General features: G+C 33.0%; 1 protein-coding gene and 1 long non-coding RNA gene across 4 annotated transcripts in view; both read right to left on the reverse strand.

The window, feature by feature from the left end:
* LOC134250542 (uncharacterized) overlaps positions 1-25,010 on the reverse strand; it is a 47,993-nt gene that overhangs the window by 4,369 nt on the left and 18,614 nt on the right. The window contains exons 1-2 of one of the 2 annotated variants that reach the window (XM_062732903.1): positions 14,918-15,127; positions 13,342-13,677 (exon numbers count right to left, since the gene is read on the reverse strand). In XM_062732903.1, coding sequence (XP_062588887.1) covers positions 13,342-13,677; positions 14,918-14,984 — 403 coding nt within the window. In that variant the 5' untranslated portion in view covers positions 14,985-15,127. Of the gene's footprint in view, positions 1-13,341; positions 13,678-14,917; positions 15,128-25,010 lie in introns of those variants that run through there. The other variant, XM_062732904.1, reaches the window with a different exon arrangement.
* On the reverse strand, positions 19,282-23,105 carry LOC134250539 (uncharacterized). 2 transcript variants are annotated; one of them, XR_009988515.1, is made up of 3 exons: positions 22,819-23,105; positions 20,692-20,750; positions 19,282-19,769 (listed from the first exon to the last, which is right to left on the reverse strand). It is a non-coding gene; the product is annotated as an uncharacterized LOC134250539 (long non-coding RNA). The 2 variants fall into 2 exon arrangements; XR_009988514.1 differs by lacking the exon at positions 20,692-20,750.

Genomic DNA, 25,010 nt, shown 5'->3' on the forward strand with positions numbered 1-25,010 from the left:
ATCAATTCCGGCTTGACTAAAAAACTTTTTGAACATCTGTGACATTTGGTTCATGGGAATGTTATTGGCGCTGAATTTCGGGCCATGAGGTCCGGTAGAATCCAAAGGTTTTCTGTAAAGTGGCCCCACACGTGGAATAAGAGACAAATATTTTTCATACAGAATAACTAGACACCTTGGATTGTTTTTATCTTCATAATGTTTTATAGGTGTTATCTCAATTCTGCGATGCTTTAAGCCACCCTGCACATTTTTTGTTACCCTTGGAGTATATTTAACATACTTACGAGAATTTTCATGATCGAATCCGATTTCAAACTGGTCTGCGTCACATTGTTTATGATCACTCATTCCACGGAATGCGAAACATTTACCGTTATAGAAAAAAATTGCATTACTCAATCCTGACGCTGTTTCTAAAGAAAATACTCCTGTCTCCCACATCCTCATTTCATCCGTTTCTGTGACAGGATCACACCTCTTCTTATTTACACCGATACCTTGACTAGTCAGGCTTTTCATATGTGAATCCAGAGTTTTTCTAAAATCCCGAAAAACAAGATCGTCGTCTTTAAAAAAATTAAATTGCCTGTCATCGCAATTACTCCTTAAATACCGCTGTAATGCAGCTACAATCTGAGTTAACGTATTAGGGGGGTAAGCCGTTCCATCCTTTCTGCGAATTTCTATTATGAATCGTTGCATCCAAAAGTTCAAAGCTTCATTTGAAAGACCGCATATATTCTCAGAAATAACACCACCTTCCATATATGTCTCGGGTCTTGTATTTCTGAATCTAGCCCAATCTGTCCATAAACGGACTGCCCAATTATTTGCTTGGCGAGTCTTTTTCGGAATACCGGCAGCTTGCTTAATTTTGAGATCCGCTCCCGACACGGGTGATGCAAATCTTATATGATCGGTCTCATTTTCTACCTTGAAAAGCTGCTGAGTGGGAATATTCACAAGGCTTTGCGATAAAACACCATCTGAATCATCATCCGGTAAAAAGTCACAGAGTAAAAAGTCTACATCCTTAAAAATGTCGCTCTCGTCACCAGAACCTGCCATGTTTAGGCCTAATTGTTTTCAACTGACCTCTAACCCATTTTTTGGCGCAGTATCTCCGCGGGCTGACTAATTAGCCAATGAAAAAGCGCGATAGGTTCTAAGTAAGTTAGATCATTATTAAGTAAAATTTTAGTGGTTAAGAAGGGGGCTCGGTCGCTTCGCTCCCTCCGCCCCTTCTTAACCACTAAAATTTTACTTAATATGATCTAACTATTACATATATTCATTAAAAATGTTGTAAAATAATACGTTATCGATCGGACTTGGGTTTATTTGACATTTTAAAAAAAAATTGTTTAAAGAGAACAGGTGCAAAAAGTAAAACAAGTCAAAGTGGTTACAAGTATATTTTTATGATTGTTTACTATATTAGAAATAAAGCAAATCACCTTCAGTTGATTCTTTGATCTTATCAACGCATAATTAGAGGTGATGTACTGGCTACTAAGTACTTGCTCTCACATATTATAAATGTCCAACTCTCAATATGTACTATTTATGAGTCAGTGGTACTATAGTTCTTGCTCTCATATATTTTAAATGACAAACTCTCAATTTGTGTATTTATAAGTCGGTGACAATGCACACACTTGTAAATAACAAATCCCACAAAGTAATGAAATCATTTTTCTTATAGTTTCAACAATCAAGGATTTATGGGTACACAGATTCGGACGCTAGGTTTAGTTCGTGGGAATCCAGTAATACGATACGCAAGGTCGTGACCTTCTAGCTGAGCTCTAATGGGCTTCTACAAAGCCCAATAGTGCAAACCAGAAATAAATAAATAAAAACGAAATTATTAAATAAAGGAAAAACGAAATTATTAAATAAAGAAAAACGAAATTATTAAATAAAGGAAAAACGAAATTATTAAATGAAGAAAAACGAAATTATTAAATAAAGAAAAACAACATCATTAAATAAAGAACAAGAGGCCCATGGGCCCAATCGCTCACCTGAGCACTGTGGCTAGGAAAAAGTAAAGAAATTGGTTTATTATTAAAAAGTTTAAATCAAAAGCAATCCAATGACCAATCATGGCTTTGGTATTATTTAGAACATAAATTTTAAAAGAATGTTCCTATATATGTCTATGTAAAACTTTATTGGTCATTGTGGCTCGCCCCACCCATCCCAGGGTCATGATTTGTACAAACCTGAGACTGCACAAGCTGAGGATGCTTTCATATAAATATGACCAATTATGGCTTTGCAATTCATAAGAAAAAGATTTTTTTTTAAAAAATTTCTATATATTTCTATGTAAAACTTTGGTCGGCCATTGTGGCCCCGCCCTACCCCCGGGGGGCATGATTTGAACAAACTTAAATCTACACTACCTGAAGATGCTTCCATATAAATATGATCAATTATAACTTTGCTATTCTTGAGAAGAAGATTTTTAAAGAATTTTCCTATATATTTCTAAGTAAAACTTTGATCGGCCATTGTGGCCCTGTCCTATCCCAGGGGGTCATGAATTGAACAAATTTGAATCTACACTACCTGAAGATGCTTCCATATAAAGATGATCAATTATAGCTTTGCTATTCTTGAGAAGAAGATTTTCAAAGAATGTTACTGTATAATTCTATGTAAAACTTTGGTCGGCCATTGTGGTCCCGCCCTACCCCCAGGGGTCATGATTTGAACAAACTTGAATCTCCACTACCTGAGGATGCTTTCATATAAATATGAACATTTACGTCTTTGCAATTCTTGAGAAGAAGATTTTTAAAGAATTTTCCCATAAATTTCTATGTAAAACTTTGGTCGGCCATTTTGGCCCCGCCCTACCCCGGGGGTCACGATTTGAACAAACTTAAATCTACACTACCTGAGGATGTTTCCACATAAGTTTCATCTTTCCTGACACAGTGGTTCTTGAGAAGATTTTTAAAACATACCATCAAATTTTCATTAATTCCCAATTATCTCCCCTTAAATGAGGGCGTGGCCCTTCATTTAAAGAAACTTGAATCCCCTTTACCCAAGGATGCTTTGTGGCAAGTTTGGTTGAAATTGGCCCAGCGGTTCATGAGAAGAAGTCGAAAATGTGAAAAGTTTACAGACAGACGACGGACAAAATGTGATCAGAAAAGCTCACTTGAGCTTTCAGCTCAGGTGAGCTAAAAAAGAAATTATTAAGTTAAGATAGCATCGTTGATAAGTTTAACAAAACAAAACGCGAGGATAAGGGTTCCAGTCACGCGTGGTTCATTCCACAGTGAGTGTGTCTTCAGCGCCAGACAGGGACATGCTGGACGAAGAATTTTAGAAATGTCCACAAGAAGAACAAAATGCCATTTTAGAAATGTGTTCTTGTATTGCGACGTCCTTATGAAATGAGGGGAATGTAGAACGTAAAAATAGTCACGAAGTAATCAAATCATCCTCGTTTTTGTTTCAACAACCCGTGATTTATGAATATACAGATGGGGCGCTAGGCTTATTCCGGAGGGAATTTTTTAATACGATAAGCAAGGTTTTGACCTTTCAGCGATTCAAGCGATTTGAATTGGATGTCATTGATTTAAATCAAGCAGAAACATCCACCCTCATGATCCTCTATGCATAATGCTACACATCAACAAAATACCGCTGAACAATTATTGACAATTTACTTCAAACATTAGATTGAAGTATTTGTTTCAGTTGATGTTTTCTCTTTCTCTTTCTCCCTCACTCTTCTTTTTATTTAATAATTCCGTTTTCTTTATAAATTAATTTCGTTTTTCTTTATATATTAATTCCGTTTTTCTTTATATATTAATTTCGTTTTTCTTTATATATTAATTCCGTTTTTCTTTATATATTAATTTCGTTTTTCTTTATATATTAATTCCGTTTTTCTTTATATATTAATTCCGTTTTTCTTTATATTAATTCCGTTTTTCTTTATATATTAATTCCGTTTATATATTTTTGGTTTTTCTTTATATATTTTTGGCTTTCCTTTATATATTTTTGGTTTTCCTTTTATATATTTTTGGTTTGCACTATTGGGCTTCCGTAGAATACAGTAAAATTTTATCATGAACTCAAACCGTTAACTCATTTTGAAAAATCGTTACAATTCAGTTCAATGGAATGTACAATCAGCTCCTTTTAGAGTTAGATTCTGTGTTAGATTTTGACTTTGTAAATGAAAAGTAATCGTTAGTTATTATAATGTAAGTAATGTCACAGTGTCCATATCTTTTATATCTTGCGTCAAATTATAAAAGACAATATACCAAAAGATGTACAAAATTAATACAAATCTAATACATTGAAATTTTCATGTAAAAATGTTTATTCAAAATTTATTTTATAGATGTTCAAAACATGAAGCATAGTGGGTAACGCCGCGTCAAAATTGAACATCACATTTTAAAGTGTATTTTTTCTTAGAATGAAAAAATACAAACACATTTGAAAGATTCCAAAAAGCACCAAATCTCTAATTTTTTTTTTTAAAAAGGAAACAATTTAAGTTATTTTCTAGTATTTAATTGAGAAATAAATGACTGCATTGGTAATTGTGATCATAAACATTGTTGTTTTACTCTCTTGAATTGAACAAAGGGATTGTCGATAAGGGAAGAAAACGGGTCAACGAGTTGTAATGCATTTTTGCATTCAAAATATGGGAATCATCACTTGCTGCAGTTATACGTTTATTAATTAGTCTCACAGAATAACGAATGTAAAAAGTAAAAAAAAAAAAGACTTCCTTAAAGATGGTTTCAGTAATTTTGGGCGGATGATCGCTCACTGAATTATCAGCAGAGGAAAAGAAGACCGAAAGATTGGAGATCAAACATTCAATGGTGTCTGACGTTGTCAAAAAAGACAGACGGATAGAGTGATATGCGAATTTTTAAGTTTGTCTATGCTACTGTTCAAAAAATTTTGACAGAGGGCTTAATTATAAAAAGAGTGTGTATAATGATACTACGAATTTCGGTGGAGGCACGGATGGGTTTTGGCAGGGGTTGCTGTTTGCTTCGACAGCATTCTATGACGAGTTTGAAACGCGGGGACCCCTTCGCCCATGCATTTGGGAGGTTCTGGGAATGCAGTGATTGTGCATTCCTGTCAATTAAGGGCAGTTTTGTTTTTGGTCATATAGACAAAGCGAGTAATGTTTTTACACTGTTTAGCGTTTGCATGTTTTGAGCGGCTTTAAAATCATTGTTTGTTTTGCTTCATTTTGGTTGAGCTACATGCTTTTGTAAAATGCAGGCTGACTGGCGGTGCAACGGGGCGAATCATTTTCATAACTAGTATTTGCTTGCCATGTGTACCTGTTACCACTTCATGGGTTCTCCTTGTGATTTGTCTTTCTGATGTTCAGTAAGTGCATATAATGGAAATAATGGCATTCATGTCGAAATTGTTTTCCAAATGGTTGTTTAACTTGTATCGTTGCCCCGATTATGATAATTTCATCGAGAGAGTTATTGGCTGTCTCGGCGAATGAAGTCTCACTATTACCTATCATGTGTACCTGGTCTGTTTGCAGTCATTGTTCCATTGGAATGTTCCGCAGCTGCATCAAAATTGTGAATTTTGTATGACTGTTTGATTCTGCAATTTTGTTTGTCCTGTTTGCGCTGGGGTTGGGGGCTTGCCTGGTCATGGAGCCTGTTTGGGCATAGTTTGTGGCGGTGTTGTCCTTGGTGGTTGGTGGGGTCGTTGTTTACACATGGAAATATTGGATTGTTTATGAACGCATGCGTGTGTTAAATCAAGTATTGGACTTTCTTAGGTGCCCATGCGCGTGTTGGGTCATTTCAGCAGATCAACTTTCTTCTATAGTATGTTCATAATGATTACTAAATTGGGACATTTCTGTGTGTGCTGTTTGTGGTGGTTCTGTCGTTGGGGCATTGTTTTTTTTTTTTTACTTATGGGAAATGTGTGTTGTGTCATTGGTAGTTGAGTGCGTTACAGTCTTCTGCATGGTGCGGTATGCAAATTTGAGATAAAATGGGCCGAGAGCAATTGATTATCTGCGCAAAATGTGTCGAGGGGGTTGTCGGTCGGCCTGTCAGCTGATCTGCACATGTTTGCTTTTTTGTGAGTCTGTGTTCGGGGTCGGTTGGGTCACCACGGGATGTCGGCTGGAGTGTCGTGGATTGTACTCTGGCCTGACCGGGGGTTCTCGGAGAGTCTCTCCTATCCTTTCTGATCCTGGCTCCGGATGGAGTCCATCTTCAGTAAACTCCATTCACTGTCCAGCCTATGTGGAATGTTCTTTTGCTTGTGCATTTTATCATCTTTTTAAAGAAATAAGATCCAGTACACCATTTTATGTTCTATATTATTTTTATATAGTCCTTATTATATTATGCTCAGCTCAGGGCTATATAAAGAGTTGTGTACTGTTTCCTACAATATCTTGCATATCCAGTTAATTTACAGAATGTTGAACACAATTTCTCTAATGATGCGAAGATATCAATGAAGTTGATAACCACTTTTTGCAGCATTAGAAAAAGGGAACATTTGGTAATAGCCATATATCTGAAGACATATTAAGCTGTTTACTAGCTGCCTTACATATAATTCTTAAGGGGCATTATCCCTGTAAGGAAGTCTCAGCAATGTTTAGTATATTTTAATGTTCAGAAAAATCCTTTTTAGTGGGTTTTGAAACATTTAATATGTCATTTTTTATGCTATAAGTAGAACTATTGGGAGAAAAATGGTTCAGTATAAAAAAAATACAAATTATGCAATCAATCTGAATCAGTGAAATATTTCATTATAGCCTTGCAATCAATGTCAATTATATTTTCAATATATTGTTTCACTTGTACAATGTGCAGTAGAAACTTTGGTAATGTTTTCTGTATTTCATTTGAAATAATCTATTAACAGTACTATTTTCAATAGTATCATAGTATCAAAAAAAAAAAAAAAGAAAAAGAAGAAGAAAAAAAAAAAAAGAAAGAAAAAAGGGGAAAAAAATATAATGTGCATTTTAATAAATAAATAAGTATAGAGTAGAAAAACTCAGAAAATGTTTATAAACATTTAGTTTGAACATTAAGAATATGTTCAAAATACTTGTGAAAACATTCAATATATTGTTCCAATATTTGTGAAAACATTCAGTATAACATCGATTAGTTTGGTTTGTTGTTTGTGAATGTTTAAAGTTTTGAGGGAAACATTCAGTATAATGATTAAAAGTTTTCCTGGGAATTAAGCATAATTTTATTTTAAAATTTTGGGAAACATTCCGTTCAATGTTTCATTGTTTTTGTGCAAACATTCAGTATAAGGTTTCAAAGTTTCTGAAGAAACATTCAATATGCTTCATTGTCTTTGTGAAACATTCATTATAATTTATATTTCGAAGTATTTGTCTCAAACATTCAGTATAATGTTTTAAAGTTTGTGTCGATACATTTATTATGATATTTCAAGTTTTTGTGGAAGCATTCAGTATAATGTTTCAAAATTTATGTGGAAACATTCAGTATAATGTTTTAAAGTTTTGTGGAAGCATTCAGTATAATGTTTCAAAGTTTTTTGTGGAAACATTCAGTATAATGTTTCAAGTTTTGTGGAAGCATTCAGTATAATGTTTCAAAGTTTTTGTGGAAACATTCAGTATAATATTTCAAAGTTTTGTGGAAGCATTCGATCTGTATAATGTTTCAAGTTTTTTGTGGAAACATTCAATATAATGTTTCAAAGTTTTTGGAAGCATTTAGTATAATGTTTCATAGTGTTTGTGGAAACATTCAATATATTGTTTCATAATTTTTTGTGGAAATATTCAGTACCAAATTTCATAATCATGTATTAGTGTTGTGGTAACATTCAGTATAATGTTTTTAAGTCTATGTCGAAATATCCGGTAAAATGTTTAAAGTTTGTTTGGAAACCTTCAGTATAGTGTTTCAAATTTGTTACAGAAACATTCGGTATAATGTTTCAAAGGTTTTGTGGAAAGATTCAGTATAATGTTTCATAGTCATGTATTAGTGATTGTGGAAACATTCAGTATAATGTTTCATAGTCATGTATTAGTGATTGTGGAAACATTCAGTATAATGTTTCATAGTCATGTATTAGTGATTGTGGAAACATTCAGTATAATGTTTCAAAGTTTATGTCAAAACATTTGGTTTAATGTTTTAAGTTTGTTTTGGAAACATTTAGTATAATGTTTCAAAGGTTTTATGGAAACATTCAGTATAAGATTTCAAAAGTTTTTTTGGAAACATTCAGTATGATGTTTCAAGTTTTTTGTGGAAAAAGTTCAGTATGATGATTCAGTGTTTGTGGAAACATTAAGTATAATGTTTTAAAGTTTTTTACATGGTATTCTGTTACTTGTAGCAGTACATCGATGCCAAGGGCCAAACTGAACTATAAAGTGATCAACACCTAACTTCATGCAGTACCATCTAAGGCACAAAATGGAGAGGCAATGGAGTCTACAAATTTCAGACGGCGGAAATTGTGCATTATTGGAATGACAATTGCAAAATTGTTGAAACACTGCTCTAAAATCGAACCTCTAATGCTGATCAACAAGATCATTCAAGAAGTGAGGTGCTCTGGACATGATGCCAGCTGTCTTCATAGTAAACTATTGGAAAATGATGCCACCAAAGTTTGAAATCCACACCACCAGGAAGGACAAGCTACACCTCAATATGCTCAAGCCCCTCCTATGGATTCTATGTGGATATCTGTGTTGCACGGCAAATATCATTTTCTCCAACAGTATTGCCAAGGAAAATTGTATAGAGTAGTCAGCATCTGTCATTTATCTACTGTGTAAAGTAAGATGAGGCAATGTATTAACTTCTTATGTAACATTAATTTTTCTATCATTAATGTTGTAAATCTGGTCATGAGGCCAGCAAATGGTTTATCATATATTGCACAATGTACATCCTCTATTGTCATCAACTCTGTATAATTCAGCTCAATTTTTCTGAGGTCAGCACTTAGTTGCTTTTGTAAAATGTATTTAAGTTACTGAGCTTAGTGTTGATGTACTTGTAATGTCTCCATAATCTGCTTACTAATGTCAATGAGTTCAGCATTGAAACCGGCCTGCATAGTCATTGAGCTTCATGTAAGATGATGGCTACTCATTTAAATGTATGTTTAAATCTGCCAGCATAGACTCGAATTAAGATACATAGTTCAGCGGATAGCTGCTCATGTAGATTGTATGTTAAAATCTGCTTGCATAGTCTTGAGTTAAGATACATAGTTCAGTGGATAGCTGCTCGTGTAAATTGTATATCAAAATCTGCTTGCATAGTCTTGAGTTAAGATACATGAATTCAGCGGATAGCTGCTCATGTAGATTGTATGATGACATCTGGCTTGCATAGTCTTGAGTTAAGATACATGAGTTCAGCGAATTGCTGCTTATGTAAACTGTATAAAAATCTGCACGCATAGTCTTAGGTTAAGATACATGAATTCAGCGGATAGCTGCTCATGTAAATTGTATGTTAAAAATTCTGCCTGCATTGTCTTGAGGTTAGATTAAGACCTTCATAATTGGCTTCCCTTGATCCACAATTGAACAGCTAACAGGTGAATGTTAAAATGTCTTTGTTGCATCAGAATTTGTTATTTGTCAAGAACACCTAGTCTTAAAAGTATGTGATATCATATGAACATCAACTTCAATGTTGTTATATAAAATGCTGTAAATTTCTGTATTTTACTGTTTTTATAAAAAATGTTTTCTTTTGATTTTTCTCCTTGTTTGGCGTCAACCCCTCACTGCGTGACACTGCGTGAGGGCTTGTGGCGCAATTGTTTGGACGCCTCCAAGGATTTACTCATTTATGTTATATTTTATGCGTATTTACATGTACTCTGATATATTCACTGCATGTAAATTTCTAGTCAGTCTCAGGGGGATCACACTTGTACCTTTCACCTATGTACATGTAACCTGTATTTTTTAATAGTAGGTGATCCCCCTTAATGATTTGTTTTACATTTTACTTTATGTCATTGAATTAAATGACATATTCGACAAAACTGCATATCTGTGTTTGGTTGTTTTTCACTGCACTATCAGGCTGATATTTCTCATAGGAGGCATAAAAAATGTTTTTATAAAATAATTTCGCAAATGACCAATGACAAGGTAGGTAGATATACGAGTTCCATTTTTTTTTTATTGAAAAAGCAGCTGTCAATGATATATAAAAATTCTGGAGTTTAATATATCGTGGGTAATATGGTTGTTGTGTATTATGTTGAAAAGTCGTTAAGTTTTTAAGCTGTTGATTTTGGTAAAATCTTATTTCAAATTGTCTTGGAATTTTTAAGTATCCACATATGATTTTACAAAGAAAGGGGCTTGTTGAACATTTATTTGAACCCACTATTTATCTTTGTTCGTAAGGATTCTCATCAAGTTTCGTAACCCAGTATATATAGATGTATGGTAGTTCAAATTCATTTTGGTTATATGGTATATGAAAAATATTGAAAACTGACATACATGTATGATTTTGAAACAAATTATTCCTTAAAAAGGAAACCACGAGTATACTTAGATTACAACTTGTAGAATCTAATTTAAGTTCTTCTAAAATACAATATATTTAATGAGCCTTAAAAACTAGGACAATGTGTTACCTGCTTTGTCAGCAGGGACCAGTACGTACTGATCATGTAATCTATCTAATTCTTTTTTATGCCCCCGTAAACGAAGTTTATAGGTATAGTTTTTATCGTATCCATCCGTCTGTCTAGCTGTCTGTTTGTCAGAATAAACTGGTTTGGTGGAGCTACCGTATAACGGGTTCTTTTCACTGCTGTAATTTTGTTTTTACGAATTTTGACCGAAATAAGTTGATTTAATTTTTTAAGCGTTAATTCTTGGCGAATTGAGCATGTCCGTAAAAATTAAAATCATCGGAGGTGAAATTCCAGATAATTTTTTTTGAAGCGTTTACATACAAATTAGGCCTTATGCGTCTGATGAAACCCGATGTCTGGAAAACCCGATGAAAAAAAATGAAATTATTCCAGTGATATTGAATGTCGATTCATTAAATTATGATATATTTGTTCATTGAATTACCTTTATATAGATCATGTGTCCTTCTTAGATTCCTTTTTTTAAAGAATTAAAACACATATCATTATTGAGGAGCACTACATTCCTTTTGCTTGAAATAAAGATATACAACTCAAAGCATCATGATTTACTTGACACTTAGTGTCTTAAAAAGACACGTTTTTACTAAATGAAAATAAAACAGAAAAAGGATCAACGGTTTTGCAAAATATGTATAATTTGAAGATCTGTAGGAATTAGATCATTTTCAGAAATTATGTGTTATGTAAAAGTATCCAGGTATTTGACAATGTTTGTATACATTATGTGTTAATTAAGATTAACTTGTTTGAACCGAATTAATAATCAACTTAAAAGGGCTAAAAATCAAATAATTATAGACAAAAGGCACTGAGTTTAATGGTACATGTAATTATAGCCAATAAAATTCATACATACAAGGTTGAAAATTTAGGTCAGGCGCTTTTTTAAACTTCTGTGAAATTTTACACTTATAGATTTTACGGATGTATAAAACTCGTAAAAATTAGTAAAATTAGCAACACTTAAAAATACCCGTTATACGTTTTATATTTCAAATGCTTATTCTTTGTTCCAAGACCTTTCTTTGGGTACCACCAAACTTGACCTTGGAGTTTGACCCATTTTTACACAAAAGTTCAAACGATTACTTAAGCCATATCTTTTAAACAGAGATACCAAGACTTTCATACTTTATGTATGCATTCTTTACGGCACGACTTTTCATTTAATACCAACAACCTTGACTTTGGATATTTCTGCATTCATGAAAAAAACTTTAACCTTGCCCATAACGCAATGGGCCAAGGCTCGCATACTTCAAATACAATGTATGTAATCCTAAATTGGATTAAAAGAACGTTGACCCTTTGACCTTCACCTTAGAGTTTGACCTACTTTTAAACAACAAACCTTGACCATAAATTTTGAAGGGCTAGTGCTTTCATACTTTTCATATTTAATCCTTGCGATAAAACCTTTCATTTGACATCAAGAACTTTGACCCCTTGACCTTGACCGAGGAGTTTATTCTATTTTTTAGAATAATTTTTTAACATTGGCCATAACTTTCTAAGGATTAATATGACTAGGGGTTCCATACTTCACATAAATATTCTTTGTGGCGAGACCTTTCATTGGATACCAATTATAATACATTTTCACAATATTGCATTTTCAGTGAGAAAACACAACTTTGGGAACCAATATACATGTATAAGATTTACATTTAAATCTTCGCTTTGCTGCCATATAGGGGTATCAGTATTTCACAAACACATATTGTTTACTTTCGGATCATCGAAAACAGAAGAATAGTTGGTTTTCATATTGCCCCTTCATCTTTTAATACGCGATTGTATCATGGATAAGCTAAATTTAATCCATTCTGACAAAGTATCAACAACATCTTTTTCGTATCCGGCCCATCGCCTTGCGTAATCTTCAACAGAATCCATAATATTTATGACATTCCGACGCCAGTTGATGGACCGGAGATTCCTATATCTAAGACCTTTCAAATAAAGTCATCTGAGGACCTCATTATTAACTATATTCACGTAAACTGTAAGAATGTGTTCAGGAGGACGAATGTTATACATGACTTGGGTGAAGAAGAACATGAACACGACGGAGGATTATCTTTCAAATACTTGATATCTATGTCATGTAAAGTTTTTTTGTAATAAAAATGTTTGGAAACAATAATCGATGTTTATATATAGGAAATACAAGGTGTAAAATGTAGTCTAAATTTTGTAAACGGAAAAAGTAATGTTGTACGGGTACTGAAAGTCAGACTTTCTCACAAGATATGATCTCGAAATTTGCAATGTTCATGTTTACAGAGTATTCCTTATTAACTTTAGTAATTTATTGAATATAAATTTTTGTATTTTTTAATGAATAATAGTGATTTCAAACAAAATTTACTTCTTAAATCAATTTCAAATACATTTCAGAGTTAAATTTATAAATATATAAATTCACTTACATATTCTTACACATCAAATGCAAAATATCATGCAACTGTATAGAATAAACGACATATTACACTTCAAAACATCGTGTTTGATATTCACAAAGTGTTTTAAATATATGCATTTTTCTTTAGCCAAATAGAGAGAGAAAGAGAAAGACAATACTAAATATTGTTTTTATAGAACGTTTTTACATACCTTCAAATATTGTAACCTCTTGTTCAAAAGTTGAAGGTGAAGAATCGACGTTTTTAGATATCACATAAAGAACACTTTCATTAGTTACATTGAATCCGCCAATATTTCTTGGACCACACACAAGTCGTAAAACTTCACCAGGCTTGTCATTATCATAGATGTTTATTTCCGTGTTACAAGAAAAAGAAATCGTATTAGAAGCAAATTTCAAAACCCCATTAAAACGAGGTTTTATCTGACACTCACAGTGAGATTTTATTTTACTATATTTAACCATAATCACGGAGCCATACTTTGTACTCCCATCACACGTTGTTATTTCGACGTTTTCAGTAGCTGTAAATAAGAGAGAAATATTAAAATATCTTACACATCATTATGGTGGAATTATAAGTGAACACACAAGTTATATATGTTACAAATGATGTACATGTAGGACAAATGATTAAGATATGCATTAAAGTTAGATTATATCTCTAAGATCATACGTACTCATACCACTCAAATGTAGCTTCAACAAAAGAAATTGAACAATGATATTGATTCATTATTATACATTAGATTGATTAATTTATTGTATATTGTTTAACGTCCCTCTTGAGAATTTTTCAATCATGTGGAGACATCACCGTATGCCGGTGAGGGGCTCCAAATTTTGACCTATACTCGGCACACAGGGCCATTGAGCAGTGAGGGTTCTTTATCGTGCCAGCGCGTACCGTGACACGGGACCTACTTTTTTTTTTAGGTATATCCAAAGACCCGTGACTTTCACATCTAGTACCGAGCGCTTGGCGAAGGAACAGACACTACCTTTGTTTACGTCTTAGGTATGACGCGGCGCCGCGAACGAGAATCGAACCCGGGCCTCCCGATCACGAAGCGAACGCTGTACCACTAGGCTACCGTGACCGGTCTATTATACATTAGAAAGCAAACGGAAAGACTAAAACAGTTTTTAATCAAATTAATGGATGTGAGTTTCAACCTCTTTTTATTTTAACTTCCATTAAGGAAGAAATATAGTTGAATAACACTGCATGGGACTCTGATGTAGATTTTTTAAATCTTGGAGCTTTTAGTTTACTTTTAAAATTGATCGTCTTAAATACATACATAAAAATAATATATGGATAAACAGGCAACTATGTGGTATAAAAATCAAAGTGGGTCCATACTAACACATTTCTAAGTAATTTATTATGAAATATTAAAATAATTACGAAACTAAACTTTAAAAAAGTAAAATAAAAACAGACGACTCGTAGAATTTCTGTTTTTTTACGAAAAATAAATTGAAGTATACTTATACTGAGGAAGAATGTGTAAATAAATGTATGTAAGATTCCAAATACTATAGATCACTAAATTTTCGCGACACCATATTTTCCCAATATTGTCATTGACTCTTTGTAAGCGAGACAATTTTCACGAATAGATGTTATTCCTCTGTATAATCATAAGGAATACCTTTAAACGCGAGATGGTAACTTCGCGAACGCATTGGCTCGTTGAATTACGCAAAAATACAGTTCTCGCGAATAAAGAGTGATTTACAACACTATCAAAGACTTACCAATAAGTAGTTTTCCATTATTAGACAAAAGTGAAATCAATAAAATATAAAACCTAGAAGTAGACATTAAATCCAAGCCGTTAGGCAATAATAATATTTTGAAACTCCTGAAGAATAGTTGGCCTGAGTAAAGATGCCAAAGGGTAAAGCACTGGTTGTATCTTTTCGTATCTCATTGACAAAAAATCTTTATATCCCGAGTGTTGTCAGTACCTCCGGTTTTCATATCGATGTAATAAAGCACTTAAAACCCACACTAATCTATTGTCCAGAGACGGAAGTATATACTCGGAAAGGGAAATCTGCGTCATTGAATAGAAACTGTATTGACTTACTCGCACACTAACTTTCCTAGTCATACTTGAATGGAGTATATTCCTATAGAAATGTGATTTGTAAGATAAACATTTATACAGTACTTAGCTAATTTGAAAGTCAAAATGCAAATTGTTCTTTCAATGTGCCCTGTCAAGGTTTGTATCATTGATAGATACTACAGGGGCGTGGCATTGTTTTTTGAAAGAGCAAAATATCCCAAACGCGAAAATCCTATAATATTTAATATTGCTGACGATGATTTTAGAGTTCATTCCCCATTTCCATAAAATATTCCAAAGAAAACATTTGTTGGTTTGCTACATCTTACTGAAAGAACTCAGACTCCGAGTAATTTACGTGTAAAATTAAAATTCGTAACGGCAAACTTACAATGTATACTGTTTAAATGCTTAAAAAAACATTGCCAAAAACTGCGTCAGCAAGCATAGAATAGCATAGAATAGAACTAGCATAACTAGCATTGACGTGATTGACTTTCTTAATAATCAGATCTTAGCTATTAGCAGGAATCTAACTATTATATAGAAAACAAATAGCTTTTTTTGTAAAAACTGAATTCAGACGACAAGGAAATAATACTGGTTTTATAATTAAAAAAAAGAGAGAATATCAAAAAATCACAACACCAAAAGAAACTCTTTCGGTTTCACTTTCGATCTTCAAAAATCTCTGTAATGAAAAAAGGCAGATATGAATTATAAAGCATTACTTTATTGCTTTTGACTGGAATATTTGAAATTAAACTAGCGAACAGTGGGTTTATTTAGCGGGTGTAAAATTTAGTGTTTTGCTTTTTCTATGCCAATAATTACGGTGGAACTTATTTTGGCCGACAATGAGTCATTAGATATTGTGAAAGAGAGGAAATTTAACTACTAGATGAGTTATTAGTATGTATATTATAATTATACATCTGAATGGCAATTTTAACAAGATTTAAGTAAAAAATTAAATAGAATGCTTTACAACAGACTTATCAATATTTTTTTGCATTACTAGTTATATGCTTTTATAGATTTATAGATCTGATTAAAATTATAGAGGGATATTTCAAAACCGCTTTGCCCCCCCCCCCCCCCCCCCCCGAACACTTACTTCCTTGTAGCATAACGCAACTTGATTTAGCGTTGATCCTATTTGAAAACAGAAAAAGTACCACCAGGATAGGGATAACTAGCATTAAGTGAACAAGCAAAGGAAAAATTGATACTTTTAAGCAAATATTTTATTTTGAAATTATCATAAATGTTGTAACAAAAGTAGACACCAGCCGTATAGTAAATGTATGTGGTGTAGAATTGTAAATAACCACTTACCAGAAAGCCTTCTTCCAAAATTACATATCGATAAAACAAGTATGATTAAAAACATGGCGTTATGTTTCAACATGAAAAAGAAGCAGATAAGTTAATTTTTGTAAACATAATCTTTTTTTTCAGATTTCTCCGGATCCTTTCCACTAAAGGACAATGAAATACGAGCAGTGATTGATCACAAAAATCCGGTAAACAATACAAATCTATTAAAAAGGCCTCAAACACCGACCCCTTGAATATAGACTTTCTCATATCATGTTGCTATTCGAATTTCTAAAAAAAAAAATATATCCTTTTGCTTGAATTTAAAAAATGATTCTCTCCTGGTTACACTGTTCCCTGCTTATTTATCTCTAGTTTATTTTGAAATTTTATTTTCCTTTTGTTTTACTTTGTTTTAAACCGGAGTCAATGGCACATAGTCCTTGATAACATAAAATCCACATGAACAATCAATGTTTACAAAGTTTTTGTATATACAGCATAGAATTTTATTTTACTTCATTACGCTGACGAAAAATCTATCTTGACGTCACAACTGTGGGATACTAAAACGATATATAATGATCTAATTATATTCATAGGATAAAGGGGTAAATATGGGATAAAAACTGTATAACCCTCTCTTGTATTTTAGATAAGGTGTCATTAAGCTTTAAAGTAAAACAAAATATGTTTGTTATACCTTTAAAAAATTGTTCCTATACAAATCTATACAGAAAAAAAGTCTAACATTTTTAATGTTTTGCTGAGCGGGCATAAAAAAATCGATGTTGGACCGCTGAGTTAGATGTTGGACCGCTCCGAGAAATGTTGGACCGCTTACGTCACAGAATGGGCGGAGCTTGATCTCATTTTCGTTCTTTGGTTTTAAACAGTGACAGATCTAATGTTACATTATGGAATATAGTACAAAATACACGTATGTCAAAAAATATAAATAAAATGAAAGGTATAACAAAACATTTATTGACAGAATTCTCGGGCAAAATGCGTTTTGTCGGACCCTCGAACCAAACTGTCTGCCTTCGGCCTAACGGCCTCAGGCAGACTGTTTGGTTCTTGGGTCCGACAAAACGCATGTTGCCCTCGAACTCAGTCAATAAATGTATAATATGAAACAATAAACTTTATTTTTTTATCGTCACAGCGAGTTTACTTTGAGTTTACGCGGCTCTTATGGATAACTTTATCTGGCGTGGGTCTGTTTGCACCTTATATCTGGGAAACTTTAAGAGGAAGATACGTGAAATTATGTTCATGTACTGAGTGACAAAGTGTATTGTTTTAGAATACAAGAACTCATAACTTTGTCTTGACTTTGGAAAAATGTGGAGATAAAGAACATTAATCAAGCTATGATTGATTGATTATATGTTGTTTAACGTCCTTCTCGAGAATTTTTCACTCATATGTAGACGCCACCACTTGCCGGTGGAGGGCTACAAATTTTGTCCTATGCTCGGCACTCAGGGCCTTTGAGCAGTGAGGGATCTTTTTCGTGCCAGCACCTACTGCGACACGGGGCCTCGGTTTATACGGTCTCATCCGAAGGACCGGTCTCCACGTCCCGCAGTGGGATTCGAACCTGCGACGTAAGGATTGACTCCTTACTTCGCGACTCTAGAGCAGACGCTCTAACCACTGCGCCACGCGGGAGACTAATCAAGCTATGAAGTTCATTTTTAGAATATAAATTTAGAGTGGAGCAATACATTAGAAGTGCAATTAGGTGCCATGGAGGATAAGGCATCTCCTATCACTCCCTCCGTGTGATCATACATGTTGTCATGAGAGGAAAAATAGAAAATTCGTAGCTGATAAAGTGTTTAGATAATGGACACACAATCAGTATTTAAGAACGGTAATTAGTAATTAGTATTAAACTTAATGATTGTTTTTTTTTTTTGCATGTTCAAAGACTCGAAATCCTTCTTGATATACTTTTCATGAATGTTCATAACTCATGCACAGCTTATTTTCAGTATGACTTTTGAGTGGTAAGTCTGTGGTTAATGTACTTGAATGTGCATTGTTCGTAGAAATGCATTTTTAAAACTCTCAGGGTTACATTTCACTTTACTTTGACCCACTTTTTAAGAACACCCAAAATCGTAATTCAATTTGTCTTCTGTTTTGAGAGGTATACAGGCAACTTAGCCACATATGATTCTCATATGAGTATCATATGATTCTCATATAATTGGTTCATATGAAAATCATAGAAAAAGTGCATCATATGTGAATCATATGAAGCAAATCATATGATTTACATATGATCCACATATGTGAATCATATGAAAATAACTACATATGATTTTCATATGAATGACTTCAGTGTGTTTCAAGCCATTTACATATGAGAATCATATGAAAATGGCATCATATGTAAATCATATGAAACACTTATGTGTGTTTCAAGCCATTTACATATGAGAATCATATGAAAAGTACATCATATGTAAATCATATGAAACACTTGTGTGTTCTTTTTCAATATTTTTCACATTCTTTTACACATTTAAAAATCAGATATTTCTGCTTTAGATGAAAATTCATTACATTACAATGATCAATCTTCATTGGTTAAATATTTTAAAATATCTTAAAATGCTTACACAACCTTTTTGATAAAATTATTATCATCAAGAGAAATAACTTATTTTTCACAGTGTACATTCTAAACAAGAAAATATACAAACAAGTCAGTAGCATTTGTCGATACATGTATTAAACATATTCTAACATGAGTACAAATTATAAGATTTCAGCAAAATGATTTAGTAGTTAAACATGTATACTGTACATGTACAAATGAATAACATAATTAGGTAATGTATAAAAATACCATATGACATGAAAGTGTCCAAAGCAACATTGAAATATCAGCAATAACATTTGTCATGTAATCTCTATTGTAAATTTATGAAAAATCAAGTTATGGATTATTCCAGCATACATTATGGGAAATCTTCACAGGTCAAATTCAGACAAGATTGTGTACATCCTCCCCATTTCATAATTATTCCATATATTTCCTTGCTCTTTTTCCTTCTTTATCTTTCAGTTTTGTCAGTTGTCCTCCCTTTGATCTTCCATGATCATTTTGAAAATCTCTTTGAACTGTACCGTACCAAAAATGAATATCCACCACTTCTCCTTTTCCTGAACAATTTCTTTGTGGCACAGAATGGTCTCTACAAAAATTTCAAAAGTAAAAATAAAATAATTCTTAAATTCTATGAGTTATAAAAGTTACTTAGGTATAATCAGCAAACAAATGTATGCCCAATTCACTGACACAGATATGATACAAGATAAAACTAATGTTATATATGTTATACTAGGTGTTTTGAGGAATCCTATGATGTAATTTGCAAAACAATTACACTATTGAAAGATATGCTTCATAATAAAATCATAAAAAACTTTTTTTTTGTTATTTTGACAATTAAATTTGGAATGTTCAAACAGTATATATTAATTCAGATTGTCAAAAAATTAAGAAGATTCTGATACAGATACATGTATATTATTTTTGGACAAAAATACTACAGACAAGTAGACAGGCAGAAAAACAGACATTGTAATTCCAAGATATCCCAAACTTTTGGGAAGACTATAACAAAGTTTATTTAACAGCAGGGTTCGAAATTAACTTTTTTTAGCACTAGTCCGCACGGACTAGTGACTTCTAGCTTCCACTAGTCCGCAAACTATTCCACTAGTCCGCCCACTAGTTTGTAAAAAGAATAACACAAATCTTAAAATTTTATCAATTAATTCAATGAAATATGTGTCCACACATCAGTTGAAAGCATGTGGTGAAGGAAAGAGGGTTTTCAACTTTCAGAAGTCTCCACATGGTCACGTCTTTGTCTATCGATCACAATGTAGAAAACGCTTTATCGCGGTTGCGTTTCTCGTTTATTTTCAAACGTCTGAGAGATTCGGAAATAAAATTAATAAAATGTGAACCGATTCAAGACTTATATCCGGATTTGCACTAGTCCGTGCGGACTAGTACCTTACAAAATCTGCTAGTCCGACACAATTTTTACTAGTCTCGGACTTACGGACATGAGTTAATTTCGAACCCTGTTAACAGTGTGTAGTTACCTTAACTTTGAAGCAAGCCTTGGATCTTTATCTTACGAGAGGCTGACTGTATATTGAACCTGTAAGACAAATACTAACAGTCTCACACAGTAGATATTTTCTAAGAATACATTTAATTAAAACTTAAACTATCAAAATGAGAGAGTACAAGTTTGTAGGTCTCTATAGTCTTAAATATATCTAACATTTAACCCGAAACTATAGGCACGCACACCATTCACTAGTGTTGGGGGGAAAAAATAATTGTCAGTAAATGAATACATAGATGTAAATATTCAATGGATTAGCTAGCTGATGTTCTTTCAACACACATGCACATGTATTCATACCTTTAAAGTTGGATGCCACTGTTAAAAATTTTTAGTTGAAATTCAAAAATCCAATTTATCCCCCCTTTCCCCACAAATTTATTGTATACTATAAAGTTTCATAGCCTTTACAGCCAGCAAAATCTATTCATACTTTGCATATTTTAAGTGCACTGGATTAAAATTATAATGTAGAATAAAATTTCTAGAGTATTGAGTTGAGTTGAATTTTAAATTTTTGATGAAGCCATGCAAACAATGTAGAATTATAAAAGAACTAAAAGAAATTATCAAGAAATATTTTGTCATAAAGAGACATTACAGATACTTTGATTTTTTATTTCAAGTATTTATTTTTACCTTCAAGGATAGAATGCACTTTACCGGTACGGCCGCCATTTTGATTCTAGATCCGCGCGTGAGAGTGCGCGGCGTAAAAACTTAGCAACGTATCAACAATGATGGGCGACGCCATTTTGTTGTGTAAGAAACTCTCGAAGCGAGAAAAAAAGATATCTAAATGGGTTTTCGCTTTTTTAAGCGGGGGCAGCCCCCAATACGTAAAAATAAATAAAACAATCTTACCTTAGTCGTTAGATAAATCTGCGTTAAGACTCGGGGCCATACGTACGTGTCACTATACATGTAGAACCATTGTGTCTTTTTTTGATGAGTTGTAAATACGTTTTTATGGGTGATGAAGGAGATAAACGTCAATTTTTAATTATAGCTACTACAGTATCCTAGTGCATTCTTGTTTTAGTAGAGATTTCCTATATAACTGCATTCCATGTGGTCTCAATGATTGTAAAGTATCCAGTGTTTTGCACATTGAAATAGATAAATTTTAGTTCGTAAATCCAGGATTTACTGCAGCTCTGTTTCCAGAAATCTAAGATGTGTCTCTTACGTTTCATTTTTCTTATACTGCCGATTGCTGTTTCTCGAAACAAGACCGTCCTCACTGCATGTTTACAAGTTTTGCCTCTCCACTTAATCAACATTTCCATAAACTAAGGATCACATTTATCGCTAAAATTTCCAAAAATTCTGGAATGTTGCAGTCAGTCAATTAAAAATATCCATTCATAGAAAACAAAACACATATCATCTTAAATAAGGTGCATGATGAATCACTGTTTACAATCAAATAGATAGTTTTCGATAGGCCTGAATTTAGCGAAAGTTACCTCCCGTTGGCCGCAATATTGGAGGTCGACTCAGTGATTTTCCCTCTTTGTCTTACCAAGTTTAAGAAAATATAGCAGAAATATTTGGTGGAAAATCTTTATCAAATAATTTTTTTTAAATAAAGGAGGCTTCCAAAAATTTATATACTTTAGAAAAAAAATGATTTCCAATTCAAAATAGCAAATATAGAAATTTTAAATTGGTTGAACAATGAAGGAATATGAGCATTTGGACCTCCAGTATGGCGGCCAACGGGAAGTAACTCTTGGTCAATCGAAAACTATCTATAGAGCGGAAGTCAAACTTTCTATTTCACGTCACCTACCCTGACCAATCACAGCACTGAAATAAGTCACGTGCTTAACAACGTCACTACTTTGGAATGTGGCCGACAAAATGAAAGCCAAAGGTTTGTTTTGAAAGTGCTTTTAGTTTTAATTAATAACTTCGTTAATTAAACGAAGTTTATTAACATGAAAAATGACGAGTAATTCAAAAAATAGGTTATTTTTGCATTTTATTGCCTTTTTAGCGAAATCGTCACGCTGACGCGTGACTCTCTTATAGAGAAAGAGCACGTGCTATATCCATGTTATTTGGACGTACCGGTAAAGTGCAGTTGTCCCACCTTCAATATTGTGATGATGCAATCGTCTGTCAAATCAGCTTCAGGATCAATCGCCAGTCTTATCAGCTTCGGGCTCTTTGGACTGAAAAAAAAACAGCACTGTGACACTGAACTCAAGTTGCCGAATGCATCTATAGGCCATAATAACAAACATTTGTCATTAAGTTTAAGAAGTAATCCGGACTTGATAACGATCTCAACATACATAACGACATACAAGGTTTCTACTTTCACTTTCATATCAGTACGTAACAAAACGAAAACAAATTCAAGTTTTAAAAAGTAGTAATGCCTTTAGCCTAACATGTAGGCCTAATGTTTACATTCATTCAGAAACAAATTTTATCCAAACTTACTTACAGATCACGAACGTTAGGTTTACGAAATGCATTGATTTAACATATTACATGCATGATGCAAGTGATAAGAGTATATATCGATAGAGAGTTCATACGCACCTGTAACAATAATGAAATTATATTTAAACAATATGAATCAAAAGTCTTTAAAATATTATTGTTAGGAGATTACTTGCCTTTTCCAAACACCCAACACGTCTGCTGCAACAGTGACGTCAAAATTGACGTATATTTTCATCCGATAAAAGACAAAACCGGCCCGGAGAAAAATACGGAATTATTTTAATTTTACTTAGCCAAACCCAAAAGATTTAAAATGAAAAGCAAATTAATTTATTCTTTATCTATTTTGTCTGGGAAATGCATTATAACAGAAAAAAAAATTATGAAAGGTTTTTTTAGAAGGAAGGGGGGGGGGGGGGGTAAACAGAGTAGAAATTTACATATAATTATTAACAAATTCTTTTGAATTAGGCTAATGTACATTTAAATTCATCTTTTGATATATATAATTGAAATTGCAATTTTACTTCAATATAACAAGGAAAGATAAGTGAACACTGTTTCATATGATTCTCATATGATCACCGTTTCATATGATTCTCATATGATCACAGTCAAAACATTCGTATGAATTTTACCTGAGTATAACAAGGACAAATTAGTGAACATTGTTTCATATGATTCTCATATGTTCAGTTTCATATGATTCTCATATGATTATTGTCAGAATATTCATATGATTCTCATATGCAGGATCTTTCATATGAGAATCATATGTATATTACTTCATATGATTCACATATGTATGATCATATGATTCTCATATGATTGGCCACATATGATTCTCATATGATTGTATATACATATGAGTATCATATGATCCACATATGATCTTCATATGAAAGGCAATGCATATGTGGATCATATGTGGCTAAATTGCCTATGTAGCTATCTGACTTTGAACACAAGCATACACATTATATTCTTATGCCTTAAAAACTCTCAACTCTTGTGTGCAAAAAATGAAGAAAACACTTAATGTTCTGCCTTTCAAATGAACATTTTGATATATCAATGACGCATTATTAACAGTAGTTACTGTATAACAAATTAGAATGATGGTTGGAAAAAATTGCGATTTGTTCAATTTTCAGCAAATCGCCTTCTTTTGAATTTGCGCATGGGAAACGTTTTTTTAAGTATATATTGTTTCGATTTTGAGCCCGGTTAAACAAAAACGAAATACCGGACTCATCCAGATTCAAGGTGAAAACAAAGTAACGCATTCAGATTTGTTTTCCAGAACAGAAAAAATTGTTTGTACCGTTCTCAAATTGTTTATTATATAAAGGAAATTAATTAATTGAACTTATCCTGTTTAGTACATAAGTGCCTCGATTAAAGTTTATGACTGAACGCAGGGGTAAAATTTAACAAGCATGGTTTTTTTTAAGATAATTACATCATACCTCTCCTGGATGGCAAAATTTATTGTTAGCTATAGAAATTAATGTAACAACAAATATACACATTTGTGGTATCTCTCCATTATATAAACATACAGAGAGAATATATCTTCAATTCTGTATGAAGTTTGTCAGAGGTCAGAGGTCAATACGTGACCTAATCACACGGCGCAATAACATCTACCGGTACATAAATTATAAAATGACCAGCTTTTCATGTATAAAATTGAACAAAATAAGCAAGTAAAATAATAATTATATCATTTACAATGTAAACAAGTATTTCATACAGTTTTTGGCTATCGATTCAACCTGTGTATATAGAGAAAACTGGCGATTGTTTACATTTTTCGTCACTTTTGTC

The sequence above is a fragment of the Saccostrea cucullata genome, unplaced genomic scaffold, assembly GCF_032062105.1.
Source record: "Saccostrea cucullata isolate Sc308-1 unplaced genomic scaffold, CSIRO_AGI_Scuc_v1 ctg1686, whole genome shotgun sequence".
Classification (NCBI taxonomy): Eukaryota; Metazoa; Mollusca; class Bivalvia; order Ostreida; family Ostreidae; genus Saccostrea; species Saccostrea cuccullata.